Genomic DNA, 14,376 nt, shown 5'->3' with positions numbered 1-14,376 from the left:
TAAATCTTTCCCCTCTCACTTTAAACCTATGCCCACCAGTTTTGGATTCCCCCACCCTGGGAAAAGACCTTGTCTATTCATCCTATCCATGCCCCTTGTAACATGATAAACCTCTATAAACGTCACACCTCAGCCTCCGACACTCCAGGGAAAATAGCCCTGGCCTATTCAGCCTCTCCCAATAGCTCAAAACCTCCAACCCTGGCAACATCCTTGTAAATCTTTTCTGAACCCTTTCAAGTTTCACAATCTTGTTCCTATAGCAGGGAGACCAGAATTGGATGCAGCATTCCAAAAGTGACCGAACCAATGCCCTGTACAGCCGTAACATGACCGTCCAATTCCTATACTCAATGCACTGACTAATAAAGGCAAGCATACCAAATGCTTTCTTCACCACCCTGTCTACCTGCAATTCCACTTCCAAGGAACTATGAACCTGCAAACCAAGGTCTCTTTATTCAGCAACACTCCCCAGGACCATGCCATTAAATATATTAAGTCCTGCCCTGATTTGCCTTTCCAAAATGCCGCACCTCATGTTTATCTAAATTAAACTCCATCTGTCACCCCTTGGCCCACTGGCCCATATGATCAAGATCCCGTTGTACTCTGAGGTAACCTTCTTCGCTGTCCAATACACCTCCAATTTTACTGTCATCTGCAAACTTGCTAACCATTCCTCCTATGTTCACAGCCAAATCATGCATATAAATGACAAATAGCAGTGGACACAGCACCAATTCTTGTGGCACACCAATGGTCACAGGCTTCCAGTCTAAAAAGCAGCCCTCCACCACCACCCCCGTCTTCTACCTTCAAGCCAGTTCCGTATCCAAATGGTTCGTTCTCCCTGTATTCCATGTGATCTATCCTTGCTAACCAGTCTACCATGAGGATACTTGCCGAACACCTCACTGAAGTCCATACAGATCACGTCCACTGCTCTAACCTCATCAATCCTCTTTGTTACTTCTTCAAAATAACTCACTTAAGTTTGTGAGACACTATTTCCCATGCACAAAGCCATGTTGACTATTCCTAATCAGTCCTTGCCTTTCCAAATACATGCAATTTCTGTCCCTCAGGATTCCTTCCAACAACTTACCCACCAATGTCAGGCTCACCAGTCTATTGTTCTCTGGCTTTTCATTAGCACCATTCTCAACAGTGGCACCACATCAGCCAACCTCCAGTCTTCCCACACCTTGCCTATGGCTATTGGTGATACAAATATCTCAGCATGTGGGCCAGCAATCACTTCCCTAGCTTCCCAGAGTTCGAGGGTACATCTGATCAGGTCCTGGGGATTTATCCACCTTTATGCACTTTCAGCAGTCCAGCACCATCTCCTCTGTAATACGGGCATTGTTCAAGACTTCGCTATTTATTTCCCCACGTTCTACATCCTTCATATCCTTCTCCATAGTAAATACTGATGCAAAATACTTGATGATTAACTCCCCCATATCCTGCGGTTCCACACATAGGCGGCTTTGCTGATCTTTAAGGGGCACTATTCTCTCCCTAGTTACCCTTTTGTCCTTCATATATTTGTAGAATCCCTTTGGATTCTCCTTCTACCCAGTTTGCCAAAGCTATCTCATGTCCCCTTTTTGCCCTCTTGATTTCCCTCTTAAGTATACTCCTACTACCTTTATACCCTTCTAGGGATTCACTCAATCTCTGCTGTCTATACCTGACATCTGCTTCCCTCTTTTTCTTGACCAAAACCTCCATCTCTCTAGTCATCCAGCATTCCCTACACCTACCAGCCTTGCCCTTCACCCTAACAGGAACATACTGTGTCTGGACTCTCGTTATCTCCTTTTTGAAGGCTTCCCATTTTCCAGTTATCCCTTTACCTGCAAACCTTATGAAGCTGCAACATGACATTCTGACTCTTGTACTCAATTCCTCGACTAATAAAGACAAGCATACCATATGCTTTCTTTACCATCCTATCTACTCAAGTGGCCACTTTCAGGAAGCGATGGACTTGAACCCCAAGATCCCTCTATACATCAATGCTGTTCAGAGTCCTGCCATTACCTGTATACTTTTCTTTAACATTTGATCTCCCAAACTGCAGCACCTCACATCTACCCACATTAAACTCCATCTCCCATTCCTCCACCCATATCTGCAACTGGTCTATATCTTGCTGTATCCTTTGACAACCTTCTACACTTTGCACAACTCCACTGATCTTTCTATCATCTGCAAACTTACTAACCTACCCATCTACATTTTTATCCAAAAAATTTATACAGATCACAAACAGCAGAGGTCCCAGTACAGATCCCAACAGAACACCACCTGTCACAGGCCTCTAGCCTGAAAAATACCTTTCCACCACCATCTTCCTTGGGCAAGCCAATTCTGAATCCATGCAAGCAAGTCACCATGCATCCCATGCATCTTAATCTTCTGGATGAGGCTACCATGAGGGACCTTACTAAAATCCATGTAAATAACATCCACTGCTCTACCCTCACTGATCACCTTTGTCACCTCCTCGAAAAATTCAATCAAATTACTAAGACACGACTCGCCCCACACAAAGCCATGATGACTGTCCCTAATTAGGCCTTGCTTTTCCAAATGTGCATAAATCCTATCCCTAAGGATTCTCTCCAATAGCTTCCCAATCACCGATGTGAGACTCACTGGTCTGTAGGTTCTGGGACTACTGCTACTTCCGTACTTGAACAGAGGAACAACATTAGCTACTTACCAATCCTCTGGAACCTCTCCAGTGGCTAACAAGGAAACAAAGATCTTGGTCTTGGTCCCAGCAATCTCCTCTCTTGCCTTTCTCAATGACCTCCGGTAGATACCATCAGGCTCTGGGGACTTATCCACCTTAATGCTCTTCAAGAGATCCAACACCACTTCTTTCTTGATCTCAAAATGCCCTCACATATTAGCATGCTCCACACAAATCTCACTATCGTCCGTATCCCTCTGCTGGGTGAATACTGATGCAAGTTCTCATTTAGGATCTTGCTGACAACCTCGCCCCCAAGCACAAGTGCTCTCCTTTATCCTGGAGTGGTCCTACTTTCTCCCTAGCTATCCTTTTTGTTTTTTAATGTATCTATAAAATGCTTTGAGATTCTCTTTAACCCTTCTTGCCACGACCATTTCAAGGCACATTCTTGCTCTTCTAATTCCCTGCTTGAGTTCTTTCCTGCTTTCTTTATACTCCTCATGGGCCCTGTCCAATTTTAGCTTCCTAAACCTTGCATATGCTTCTTTTTATCCTTTTGACTAAATTCACAACTACGCTCATTGTCCAAGTGTTCGTTAACTTGCCATCCTTGTCCTTCCTCCTTACTGGAACATGCCGGTCTTGAACTCTGATCAGGTCTTCAAACAATTCCTGCATATCAAATGTGGACTTGTCTGATGACAGTTCCTCCCAATTAACACTCCCTAGTTCCTGCTGAATACTGATGTAATTTGCCCTCCCCCAATTTAGCACCTCCCAGCAAGGTCTTGACTTAGCCTTATTCATAGCTATCTCAAAACCTAAGGAGCTGTGATCACTGTTTCCAAAATGCTCTCCCACTGAAAGGTCAGGCACCCAGCCAGGCTCATTAGCCAATACAAGGTCCAGTATGGCCCTCTTCTTGTTGCACTATTCACTGCTTCAATGAACCCTCTTGGATGCACTCAACAATTTCTTTCCCATCTAAGCTTCTTGCTCTAAGGGAGTCCCAGTCAATACTGGGGAAGGTAAAATCACCCACTGTGACAACCCTGTTGTTATTGTATCTTTCCATAACCTGCCTAGATACACACTGCCTGACAAGTTTTTGTTTTATAGGTTTTGTTTTGATAACAACTAATTGTGTTTATTACAGAAATGCAGTTGATAACTTGTTTATATCAGGTTTTAAATAAAAAGATTATTTTATCGGCCACCTTGGTAATTGGCACAGCATTTTTGTTTTGTGACCCACGTAGTAGTGGCAGAGTGCATTCCGCCAACTTTAGTTGCCAGAGAGATTAACATTAACCTGTGTGAATAGGCTGATTAGTTACACAATAGTCTCCCAGTCAAGCCCACATAGATCTCTTCAATGTTTTTACAAAACTATATCTTTATTATATAATACAGGGACTAGGAAAAATTTAGGAAATAAAAATGTCACTTTTACAAATAGGACAGGAGACAGAAACATATGAAATGCACAGCATGGTCTACCAGAATCTGAAAATAAATGACAAATTAATTTTTTAATGGAATCTATACTCAAACTGACATTAACTTCAGACAATTTGCCTTGATTTGGATGAAAAAGTCTGAATAGGGAAGTTTAGCTCATAATGCTACAAAATTCTACCTTGCTATCAATTGCCAGTCGAAACTGTATTTTGCTTGCTACAGGAACAATTAATTTTATGCTGTACAAATAATACCTGTTGCATTTTTTTGTATTCTCCAACCCTGGCATATGCCATGAAGAGGTGCGAGTGATACTCTTCACTGCTTGGGACTTTTCGCACAGCAGCCTCATATAGCTTAGTAACCAGCTCAGCTGAAAAATAAATTCAACATATCACAACTTCATACAAAATATGTACAGTAAATATTTTTTATAAGGGATGGTACCATAATGCTATTATTACTGGACTAGCAACCTAGAAATCAGGACTAAATTAGTGGAGAGACAAGTTCGAATCCCACTCGACTAGAAAGATGGATTAAAGATGAACTAACCCATTAATCTGGAATAAAACACCAGAAAATTGATGATGATGATTGTAAAAACCCATTTGCTTCACTAATGCCCTTCAAACAAGATTTGCTGTCCTCACCCAGTCGGGTCCAAAGAGACTCCAGACTGACAACAATGTGGTTGACTCTTCACTTCTCTCTGAAACTTCCTCTCTAAGGAAGCTGCTCAGCAACAGCAATAAGGGATGGACAATAAATGCTCGCTTTGTCAACAATATATCCCGAATGCACATAAAAATTACAGTCAACTCAATTTTCAGCAGAAATAGCCGAGGTGTCTAGCCAGAGGCTTCAAATTCAATAGAAATGTTAATGTTCCGGGTCGAGTGGTCCTTCCTCAGAACTTCAGTTCTGAGAAAGGGTCACTCGACCCGAAACGTTAACTGTGATTTCTCTCCACAGATGCTGTCAGACCTGCTGAGCTTTCCAGCAATTTCTATTTTCGTTACTGATTTACAGCAACTGTTTCTTTCGGCTTCACATTCAACCCTAAATTTGTGTTGAGTTATCTGATCCAAGTAACTGCAACTAGATTTAATACCTCTGCTGCAGGGAGGAAAATTCCTACTGGTGTCCTCTATGAAGTGGTCAAAGTTGGAAAGTACAGGCGTGTGAACATTAGAAAATCACATTTGGCTACAATGGTCTCAAAAGGAACCAACACAAGAAGAAGGGATTGCACGAGGTACTGGAAAGCAAGTATATATAACGAGTAGAAACACTGAAGAAAAATGATAGGATGTGTCACATCACAGATTCTACTTTGTGAAAGGTTGGGAAGAAACAACAGCATGAACTACCCAAAAGAATTTCTTCAGTTGAGGCTTAAAGCAGGCATGGAAAAAGAGTAACTTGGAAATGTTATTAAAACATACTGAGCATGCAAAATCTATTCAAAAGTTGGTTAATATAGCAAATGGTATACTGGGTTTTATCAAAAGCAAGATGATTATGTTAAACTGTGTATAAAATATTGTTTGGCTTCAACAAAAGTATTGCATCCAGTGTGGTCACTGCATTTGAACAAGGATGACAAGATGTTAGAGGGTGCAAAAAAGGTTCATGAAAGTGAGGTTACGATTGAGGAACTTCAGTTACATAGGAAGAGTGGAGAAGTTGAGACTGTTCTCTTCGGAGAAGAAAAGGTTGACAGGAGATTTGGCAGAGATATTCAAAGTCACTTAGAGAGCTGGATACAGTAAATTCAAAGCAAGTGGCCCCATTAATGGAAGGATTAAAAACTAGAGGACACAAATTTGCGATCATTGAGAAAGTAGCAATGGTGATTTGAGGAAATATTTTTCACATAGCAAATAATTAGGATCTGGAATCCACTGCCTGCAAGAGTGGAGGCAGGGTCATCTGAGGTTTTCAAGAAGAAATTGGATCATTCTTTGAAAAGGAAAATGATTGTAGGGCTACAGGGAAGAGACAGGGGAGCTGAGTTTTTCCTTCGGGGGACAGCTAAAACTTGACAGGACAAATGGTTTCTTTTTATGTTGTAGTTATTGCATGCTTCTATTTTGGAATTTTTTTATCTATTTCAGAGATGCAGTTGCTCAATTTTTTAAAAATATAAAATTGTCGAAAATGTTCTGCCACATTTAAGGTTTTTTGTTAAAATTGTGCAACAGCAGCACCTCATGTTGAGAATGTTCAATCAGCCACTGTGGGCTGCTATTGCTTTAATGGAGATTGCAACTCCTTGTTGAGATTTACAAACTTTTGGATATTTCACTGAAGTTATGTTTCAGCTTTCCAGATATCGTCATAAAAGTAATTATGTGTTAAAAGGACCCTAGCATAGTTTCATCAGTCCACTATATGCTAAGTACACCAAATGCTAGCCCATGGGATTTAAGTTAAGCACAGTTGCTTTCTGAGAATTTCCTTACTCCTTGGTAGAAGCCAAAAGGCTCTGCACATAACACACCAACACCAGATATTGGACAAATTGCATAGATAGTTATTTAGTGGATGTCTTGGAACAGATCAGCATTATCAAACAAATTTGAGTAATTTCAGTTTCATTTTCAAATTTTTTTTAGAAAACCCACAGATCTCAGGTGGGTACATAAATTTAACAATGATCATCAAGGAAATTAATTTTCAGTAAGCTGATTTACAAGTAGCCCTTGTTCATTCCTCTCTCCACCCATCCTTCGGAGATAACTTACGTCTGTGCATTTCACGATAAAGAATAGTGAGAGCCTGCAAGGAGTTGTCATCTGTGGGTTCAAGTGCAGCTACTTCCTGTGCCACAGCAAATGCTTCTTCTTGTTTGCCTGTCCGTTGCAAACCGATTGCCTTTAGGACCTAATTGGTCAGAACACAAAAGGAAATAAAGATTCTACATTAACAGTTATTGCACCTGTCATTAGGTACACTTTGCATATTGGTATCAATGACGCAGGGAGGAAAACAAATGAAACTTTTGACAATACTTTGCATTTCTAATTCAGTGTTCCATACACCTATACTGAGATGGGACTTTAAGATCTAGATATATTTCTTTGTTTAGATCTGGACATTCTTCTTTCCTTTTGGCTCTGCTTCTCTTATTTCTGTTGGTTTTCAATTCTGGTTTTAGTAACCAAGAAGGAGCTGGAGAATAGTGACTTTGTACATTTTTCACTGTAGTCCAAAACTTGAGTGCACATGACAAAATCTAATTCTAGTTCTAATTCTCAAATTCTTAATTCATGACATCAAATTACTCATATTGGTAAATCTGTAACAAATCATATCACAAATGTGGTTACTCAAAAGCTATTTGTTCAACATTTCTGTCAAAAGAGGAACAGGGAGAATGGGAGTTATTTGCCAAGTATGTAGTATTTGCCATTGATATCCTAGGAGACACCTTGTTCATATTCTGTAACATCAACAGTAACCATGCTCGTTACAATTTTAACTAACTGAAAAACTGTACTTTTATATGAAAAATGCATTTGGAAAGACTGGCTCGAGAACAAACAAAATATCTAAACTGTAGTCTGAAAATGAGAAGAGCATAAAAAATAGCAACAGGAGTGGGCTGTTTGGCCCCTCGAGCCTACTACGCCATTTAATAGAATCATGGCTGATCCAACATTCTTCTCACTCATTTTCTTGCCCTTTCCCCATAACCCTCAGTGATCAAAAATCTATCTTAGCCTCAAAAATATACACAAGGACTCATCCTCAAATAAATACAAGTTCACTGTAGCAATGAGTTTCAAAGATATTCAACCCTCCGAAAGAAGAAATGCCTCATCTCGGTCTTAAATTGGCACGCTTCATTCTGAGACTATATCCTCTGGTCCTAAACTCTCCCACGAGGGGAAATATCCTCTCAGCATTTACCTTATCATGCCCCTTAAGAATCCCATACATTTCAATGGGATCACCACTCATTCTTCTAAATTCCAATGAATAGAGTCCCAACTTGTTTAACCTTTGCTCATAAAACAATCCCTCCATACCAAGAATCATCTTCATGAACTTTCTCTGAACTGCCTCCAACGTAATAATACCTTTCCTTAAATAAAGGGACCAAAACTGCTCACAGTACTCCAGATGTGGTCCCACCAGCACCTTGCATATTTGTAGTATGACTTCCCTATTCTTATACCACAACACCCTTGAAATAAGGGCCAACATTCCATTACCCTCCTGATTACCTGCTGCACTTCTACGCCTGACTTCTGTGTTTCGTACACAAGTACCCCCAAGTCCCTTCGTGTTGCAGCTTTCTGCATTTTTAAAAAATTTAGATAAGCGTTTTTATTCTCCCTTCCAAAATGAAGACTTCACATTTGCCCACATTATACTCCATGTGTCAACTTTTCACCCACTTACTGAAGTGATCAATATCTCTCTCAAGTGTTTGTGTCCCTCTCACAATCTGCCTTTCCGCCTGTTTTAGTGTCATCTGCAAATTTTGCGAGTGTACTTTCACTTTCTTCCTGAGTGATACAGTCATAGAACATAGAACAGTACAGCACAGTACAGGCCCTTCGGCCCACGATGTTGTGCCAAACTTTTACCCTAAACCTAAGGTCTATCTAACCTCCACCCCTACCTTATACTATCATCCATACGCCTATCTAATAGCCGCTTAAATGCCTCTAATGAGGCCGACTTCACTACCCTTTCCGGCATGCATTCCACGCCCCTACCACTCTCTGAGTAAAGAACCTACCTCTGACATCTCCCCTATATCTACCTCCACTCACTTTAAAACAAGCCTCCTCGTAATAGCTACCTCCACCCTAGGAAAAAGTATCTGGCTGTCCATTCTATCTATACCTCTGATCATTGTGTACACCTCTATCAAGTCACCTCTCATCCTTCGTCGTTCTAAAGAGAGTCATAGAAGTTTATACATGGAAACAAGCCCTTCAGCCCAACTTGTCCATGCTGCTCAGTTTTCCCAATTAATCTAGTCCCATTTGCTGGTGTTTGGTCCATATTGCTCCATACTTCTTCCATCCATGTACCCGTCCAAATGTTTCTTAAATGACAAAATTGTACTCACCTCCACCACTACCTCCTGCAGCCTGTTCCAGACACTCGCCACCCTCTATATGAAAAAAATTGCCCCTCTGGACCCTTTCGTATCTCTCCCTTCTCACCTTAAATAAATGCCCTCTAGTTTTAGACACCCCTGCCATGGAGAAAAGCTGTTGGCTGTCTAATCTATGCCTCTCATGATTTTATAGACTTCTATAAGGTCTCCTACACTCCAGGGAGAAAAGTCAGCCTATCCAGCCTCTCTTTGTAACTCTCACCTTCTAGTTGAAGTAGCATCCTCATGAATCTTTTCTGCACTCTTTCTAGAATAATAGTATCCTTTCTAGAGTAGGGTGACTAAAACTGCAATCAGTACTCCAAATGTGGCCTTACCAATGTCCTGTCGACCTGTAACAAGATGTCCCAACTGTTGTACTCAATGCTCTGACTGATGAAAGCATGCCGAAAGCCTTCTTCACTGCCCTGTCTACCTGTGACTCCACTTTCAAAAATCTATGAACTTGTACCCCTAGATCTCTGCATTCTATAACATTCCCCAGGACCCTACCATTGACTGTTTAAGTTCCGCCCTAGTCTGACCTACCAGAATGCAACACCTTGCATTTATCTAAATTGAACTCAAGCTGCCATTCCTCAGCGCACTGGCCCAGTCGATCAAGATCTCACTGCTTTCCCAGATAACCTTCTTCAATATCCACTATGCTACCAATCTTGATGTCATCCACAAACTTACTAACCATACCTCCTAAATGCTCATTCAAATCACTTAGATAAATGACAAATAACAGTGGACCTGGCAGCAATCCCTGCGGCACACCACTGATCACAGGCCTCTAATTTTAAGAATAACCATCCACCACCATCCTCCATCTTCTACCTACAAGCCAATTCTGTATCCAATTGGCCAGCTCTCCCTGGATCCCGTGATTTAATTTCACTCAACAACCCACCATGCAGTACCTTATCAAAGGCTTTGCTAAAGTCTACGTAGACTACAAAAAACTCAATCAAATTCATGGGACGTGATTTCCCACCCACAAAGCCAAATGAGTCCTTTCTTCTCAAAATGCCTGTAGATCCTGTCTCTCAGAATCCCCACTAACAATTTACCCCCAGCGCCATCCATTTTCAGGGCTAGTTGATTCGGCACAAACGTTAGGCTCACCAGTTTAAAGTTGCCAAGAATTTCCCTGCAGCCTTTCTTAAATAATGGTGCAATGTTAACCACCCTCCAATCTTATGACACTTAACCAGTGGCTGCCGATGATACAAATATCTCCACATGGGCTCGCGCAATTTCCTCCCTAGCCTCCAACAAAGTCCTGGGATACACTTTGGCGGGTGCCAGGGACTTATCTACCTTGATGCGCTTGAAGACCATCAGCACCCTCTTTTCTGTAAATGTGGATGCTCTTCAAAACATCACTATTTATTTCCCCAAGTTCCCTTTCTTGTAGGCAAATACAGATAAGAAATTTCATTTAGGATCTTACCCATCTCGTGGCTCCACACATAGTTGATCTTCAAGACGCCCTATTTTCTCCCTGGTTACTCTTTTGCCCTTCATGTCCTCTGTATTCTCCATTACCTTATCTGCCAGAGATATCTCGTGTCCCCTTTTAGCCTTGCTGATTTCTCTCTTAAGTGTACTCCAAAACCCTCTGTACTCAAGGAATTCACTTGATCCCAGCTTCCGAGACAAACCAAATGCCTTCTTCTTTTTCTTGATGAGCGCCTCAATAACTCTAGTCATGCAGGGCTCCCCACTCCTGCCAGGCTTACCTTTCACTCTCACAACAAAAACAGAAGTTGCTGGAATAGCTCAGGAGGTCTGGCAGCATTTGTGAAGAAAATATCAGAATTAACGTTTCGGGTCCAGTGATTCTTCCTCAAACCCGCTGAGCTTTTCCAGCAACTTCTGTTTTTGTTCCTGATTTACAGCATCCACAGTTCTTTGAGTTTTTATTACCCTTCACTGTAACATGCCAGGCCTGAATGCTCCTTAACTCACTTCTGAAAGCCTCCCACTTACCAGACATCCCTTTGCCTGCAAACAGCCTTCCCCCAATCAACTTTTGAACGTTCCCATCTAAGACTTTCAAAATTGGCCTTGCCCCAACTTAGAACCTCAAACTTTGGACCAGACTTATCTTTGCCCATAGCTACTTTAAAGCTAATGGAATTATGATCACTGGTCCCAAAGTGCTCCAGCACTAACACTTGTCACTTGCCCTGCTTTATTTGCAAACAGGAGGTCAAGTTTGCCCCTTCTCTATAGGGCCATCTACAGACTGCACCAGAAATTCTTCCTGTAAATTCTTAAATTTCTCTCCATCCAAGCCCTTAACACCGAATCCCAATCAGTCAGGAAATTTAAAATCCACAATATTACAACCCGATGATTCTTGCAGTTATCTGTGAATTCCTGACATATTTGCACCTCAATATCCCACTGACTATTGAGGGGCCTATAGTACAAAGCTACTAAAGCGATCACCCTCTTTTTATTTCACAGTTCTACCCACATACACTCATTCATCCGATGAACCCTCAAGAATGTCTGCTCTCAGTACTGCTATGATGTTCTCCCTAATCAAAAATACACTTCCTCCTCTCTTGCCTCCGCTTCTATCCTTCCTATAGCATCTGTACACCAGAACATCGAGCTGCCAGTCTTGTCCCTCCCTCAGCCACGTTTCTGTAATAGCTATAGTATCCCAATCCCATGTACCCATCCATGCCCCAAATTCATTTGCCTATTTGCCTTAACTGTGAGGCCGCTTGCATTGAAATAAATGTAGTTTAACACAGACTTCCCTTGCCTCCTGCTGTGCTCTTGCCTGCCCTGTTTAGTACTTGGATTACCAACACTGCCTTTGATATTTAAATTGCTCTCATTAACCTCTGTACTGTCCTCAACCTTTTCTTTCATCTCTCTTCTGCTTTGGATCTCAAACACCCCAACCACCCAAAAAACAACTCGTTTAAACCTTCCCAAGTGGCTCTAGCAAATCTCCCTTCCAGGATATTGGTTTCCTTCATTTCAGGTGCAGCCCTTGCCTGTTGCACAGGTCACCTCTAACCAAATGATCCAAGAATCTGAATCCTTGTCCCCTGCACTCGTTCTCAAGCTGCGCATTCATCTCCCAAATCCTCCTACTCCTACTCTTGCTGACACGTACACATATCAACATATATTGTAAACAGCCGCAACCCTAGTACTGATCTCTGTGGAATGCCACTGGCCAAACTGACAAAGAACTCCGCATCCCCACTTGCTGTTTCCTACTAGTTAGTCAAACATATTCCAATTTCCTCATTAACAACTGAACGCTATATGATAACAAGGTGTGGAGCTGAGGGAACACAGCAGGCCAGGCAGCAGAGGAGCAGGAAACCTGATGTTTCGGGTCGGGATCCTCCATCAGAATTTTCTTCAGCTTTCCTGCTCCTCTGATGCTGCCTGGCCTGCTGTGTTCCTCCAGCTCCACATCTTGTTATCTCAGACTCCAGCATCGACAGTTCCTACTATCTCTGAACTCTACATGAACTGTGAATCTGCCTTTGTCCAACAATCATAATCCATCCCCTCAAAAGGGCATAATTTCACAAATGGAATAATGAACTCTGTAATAAGTGGGGCAACACTCGTATCGTGATCAGATTTGACGTACCATAAAATTACAGAAGACCATGTAATTTCAATATTATTACACCTTGTACACTACTAAATTAGAACTGAACTGTTCTATGATTTACTGTCTTTTTAAATCTAGAAATAACCAGATAAAACAATGAGAATAATCAAAACATGTCACCTCAAGTGAAACTCGCAACTTACAGCAGAACCATTTAGACCAGTGAACTGTTGGGAAAGCTTCAACTCTGTTTTTAAACGGACAGGCTAATTTAACAATTAACATTACAATCATGCCTCAAGCCATGCAACCATGAAAAGGGCTACATATTGCAATCCAATTCAGAAAACTATTGTTATGCTTGCTTACCTTTGCACAGTGAAGGTCCCTGTGTTTTTTGAGCAGTTTGTCAGCTTGCTGTATAGCCATCTTGTTATTGCCATTGTCCAGATAATCTGTTCAAAAGATACTATGTATAACTTTTCACAAAATGGAGGTAAAAAGGGGTAGGGTATGATGTTTTTATTGAAAAAAAACAAGCATGCAAACCCATGCCAGGTCAAATATACAAACATTTTCAAATGTAACTGAAGTGAAGAAAAATGTGCAATAGCAGAGAAGTTGGCATCCATGGGCACCATTTACATCAAGTACATGAAAAAACCTAGCTGTTGTATAAAGTGTTAAGGTCTGAAAAGGTTAATGCTAAGGAGTGCTTTAAGCACTGCCCAGTGAATATGTCATGTGAACTTGGGAAGAGTGACAACTCAGGATCTCGAAGGAGATAGACCTACTCTCTAAGTCTCCCTTAGCCTTTGTAGTAAGTTCTATCATACCAAAGTAACCTGCACCCAGTTGTTATTAAAAAAAAAAATCACATTTTGATTAAGACAACAGCCTCCTCTCATCAGACCTCCCAATAGTTTTCCTCCTCTATGCTAAACCAAGCAGGCCCTGCAGATCCTATCTGAGAAGGATAGTAACAGCAAATCAACCTTTTGCTTTATTTGTAAATGGGGTGTGGTTGTCACTGCTGAGGTCAGCATTTATTGAAGACCTCCAACTGCCCTTGCTAAAGTGGTGGCCTTCTTGAACTGCTGGAGTCCTGGAGGTCTGGGGATACCCACAGTGTTGTTGCGAAGCAAGTTCCAGGATTTTTACCAGTGGCAATGAAGAAATTGCAAGAAAGTTACAAGTCATGATGGTGAATGACTTGGGAGGGGTATTTACAGCTTGTGGCACTCTTATGCATCTTGGGGAGATAGTGGCATAGTAATACCACTAGATGAATAATCCAGAGCCCCAAACAAGTATTCTGGGAACATGAATTTGAATCCTACCATGGCAGATAATGAATTCAGTAAAAGGAGTTAAAAGCTAATCTAATGGCAGCCATGTAACCATTGTCAATTGTTGTAAAACCCATCAAGTTTCACTAATATAACAAGGTGTAGAGCTGGGGGTGGGGTGGGGGAG

At 41.5% G+C, this 14,376-nt stretch overlaps 1 protein-coding gene across 1 annotated transcript in view; it reads right to left on the bottom strand.

The window, feature by feature from the left end:
* naa25 (N-alpha-acetyltransferase 25, NatB auxiliary subunit) overlaps positions 1-14,376 on the bottom strand; it is an 88,650-nt gene that overhangs the window by 57,233 nt on the left and 17,041 nt on the right. Inside the window, exons 2-4 of the mRNA XM_048611513.1 lie at positions 13,270-13,355; positions 6,925-7,063; positions 4,429-4,547 (exon numbers count right to left, since the gene is read on the bottom strand). Of these exons, the coding sequence (XP_048467470.1) occupies positions 4,429-4,547; positions 6,925-7,063; positions 13,270-13,355 (344 nt within the window). The remainder of the gene's footprint in view (positions 1-4,428; positions 4,548-6,924; positions 7,064-13,269; positions 13,356-14,376) is intronic.

Source organism: Rhincodon typus, chromosome 24, assembly GCF_021869965.1.
Source record: "Rhincodon typus isolate 14 chromosome 24, sRhiTyp1.1, whole genome shotgun sequence".
NCBI lineage: Eukaryota > Metazoa > Chordata > Chondrichthyes > Orectolobiformes > Rhincodontidae > Rhincodon > Rhincodon typus.
This window is presented reverse-complemented; position numbering and strand designations above follow the sequence as displayed.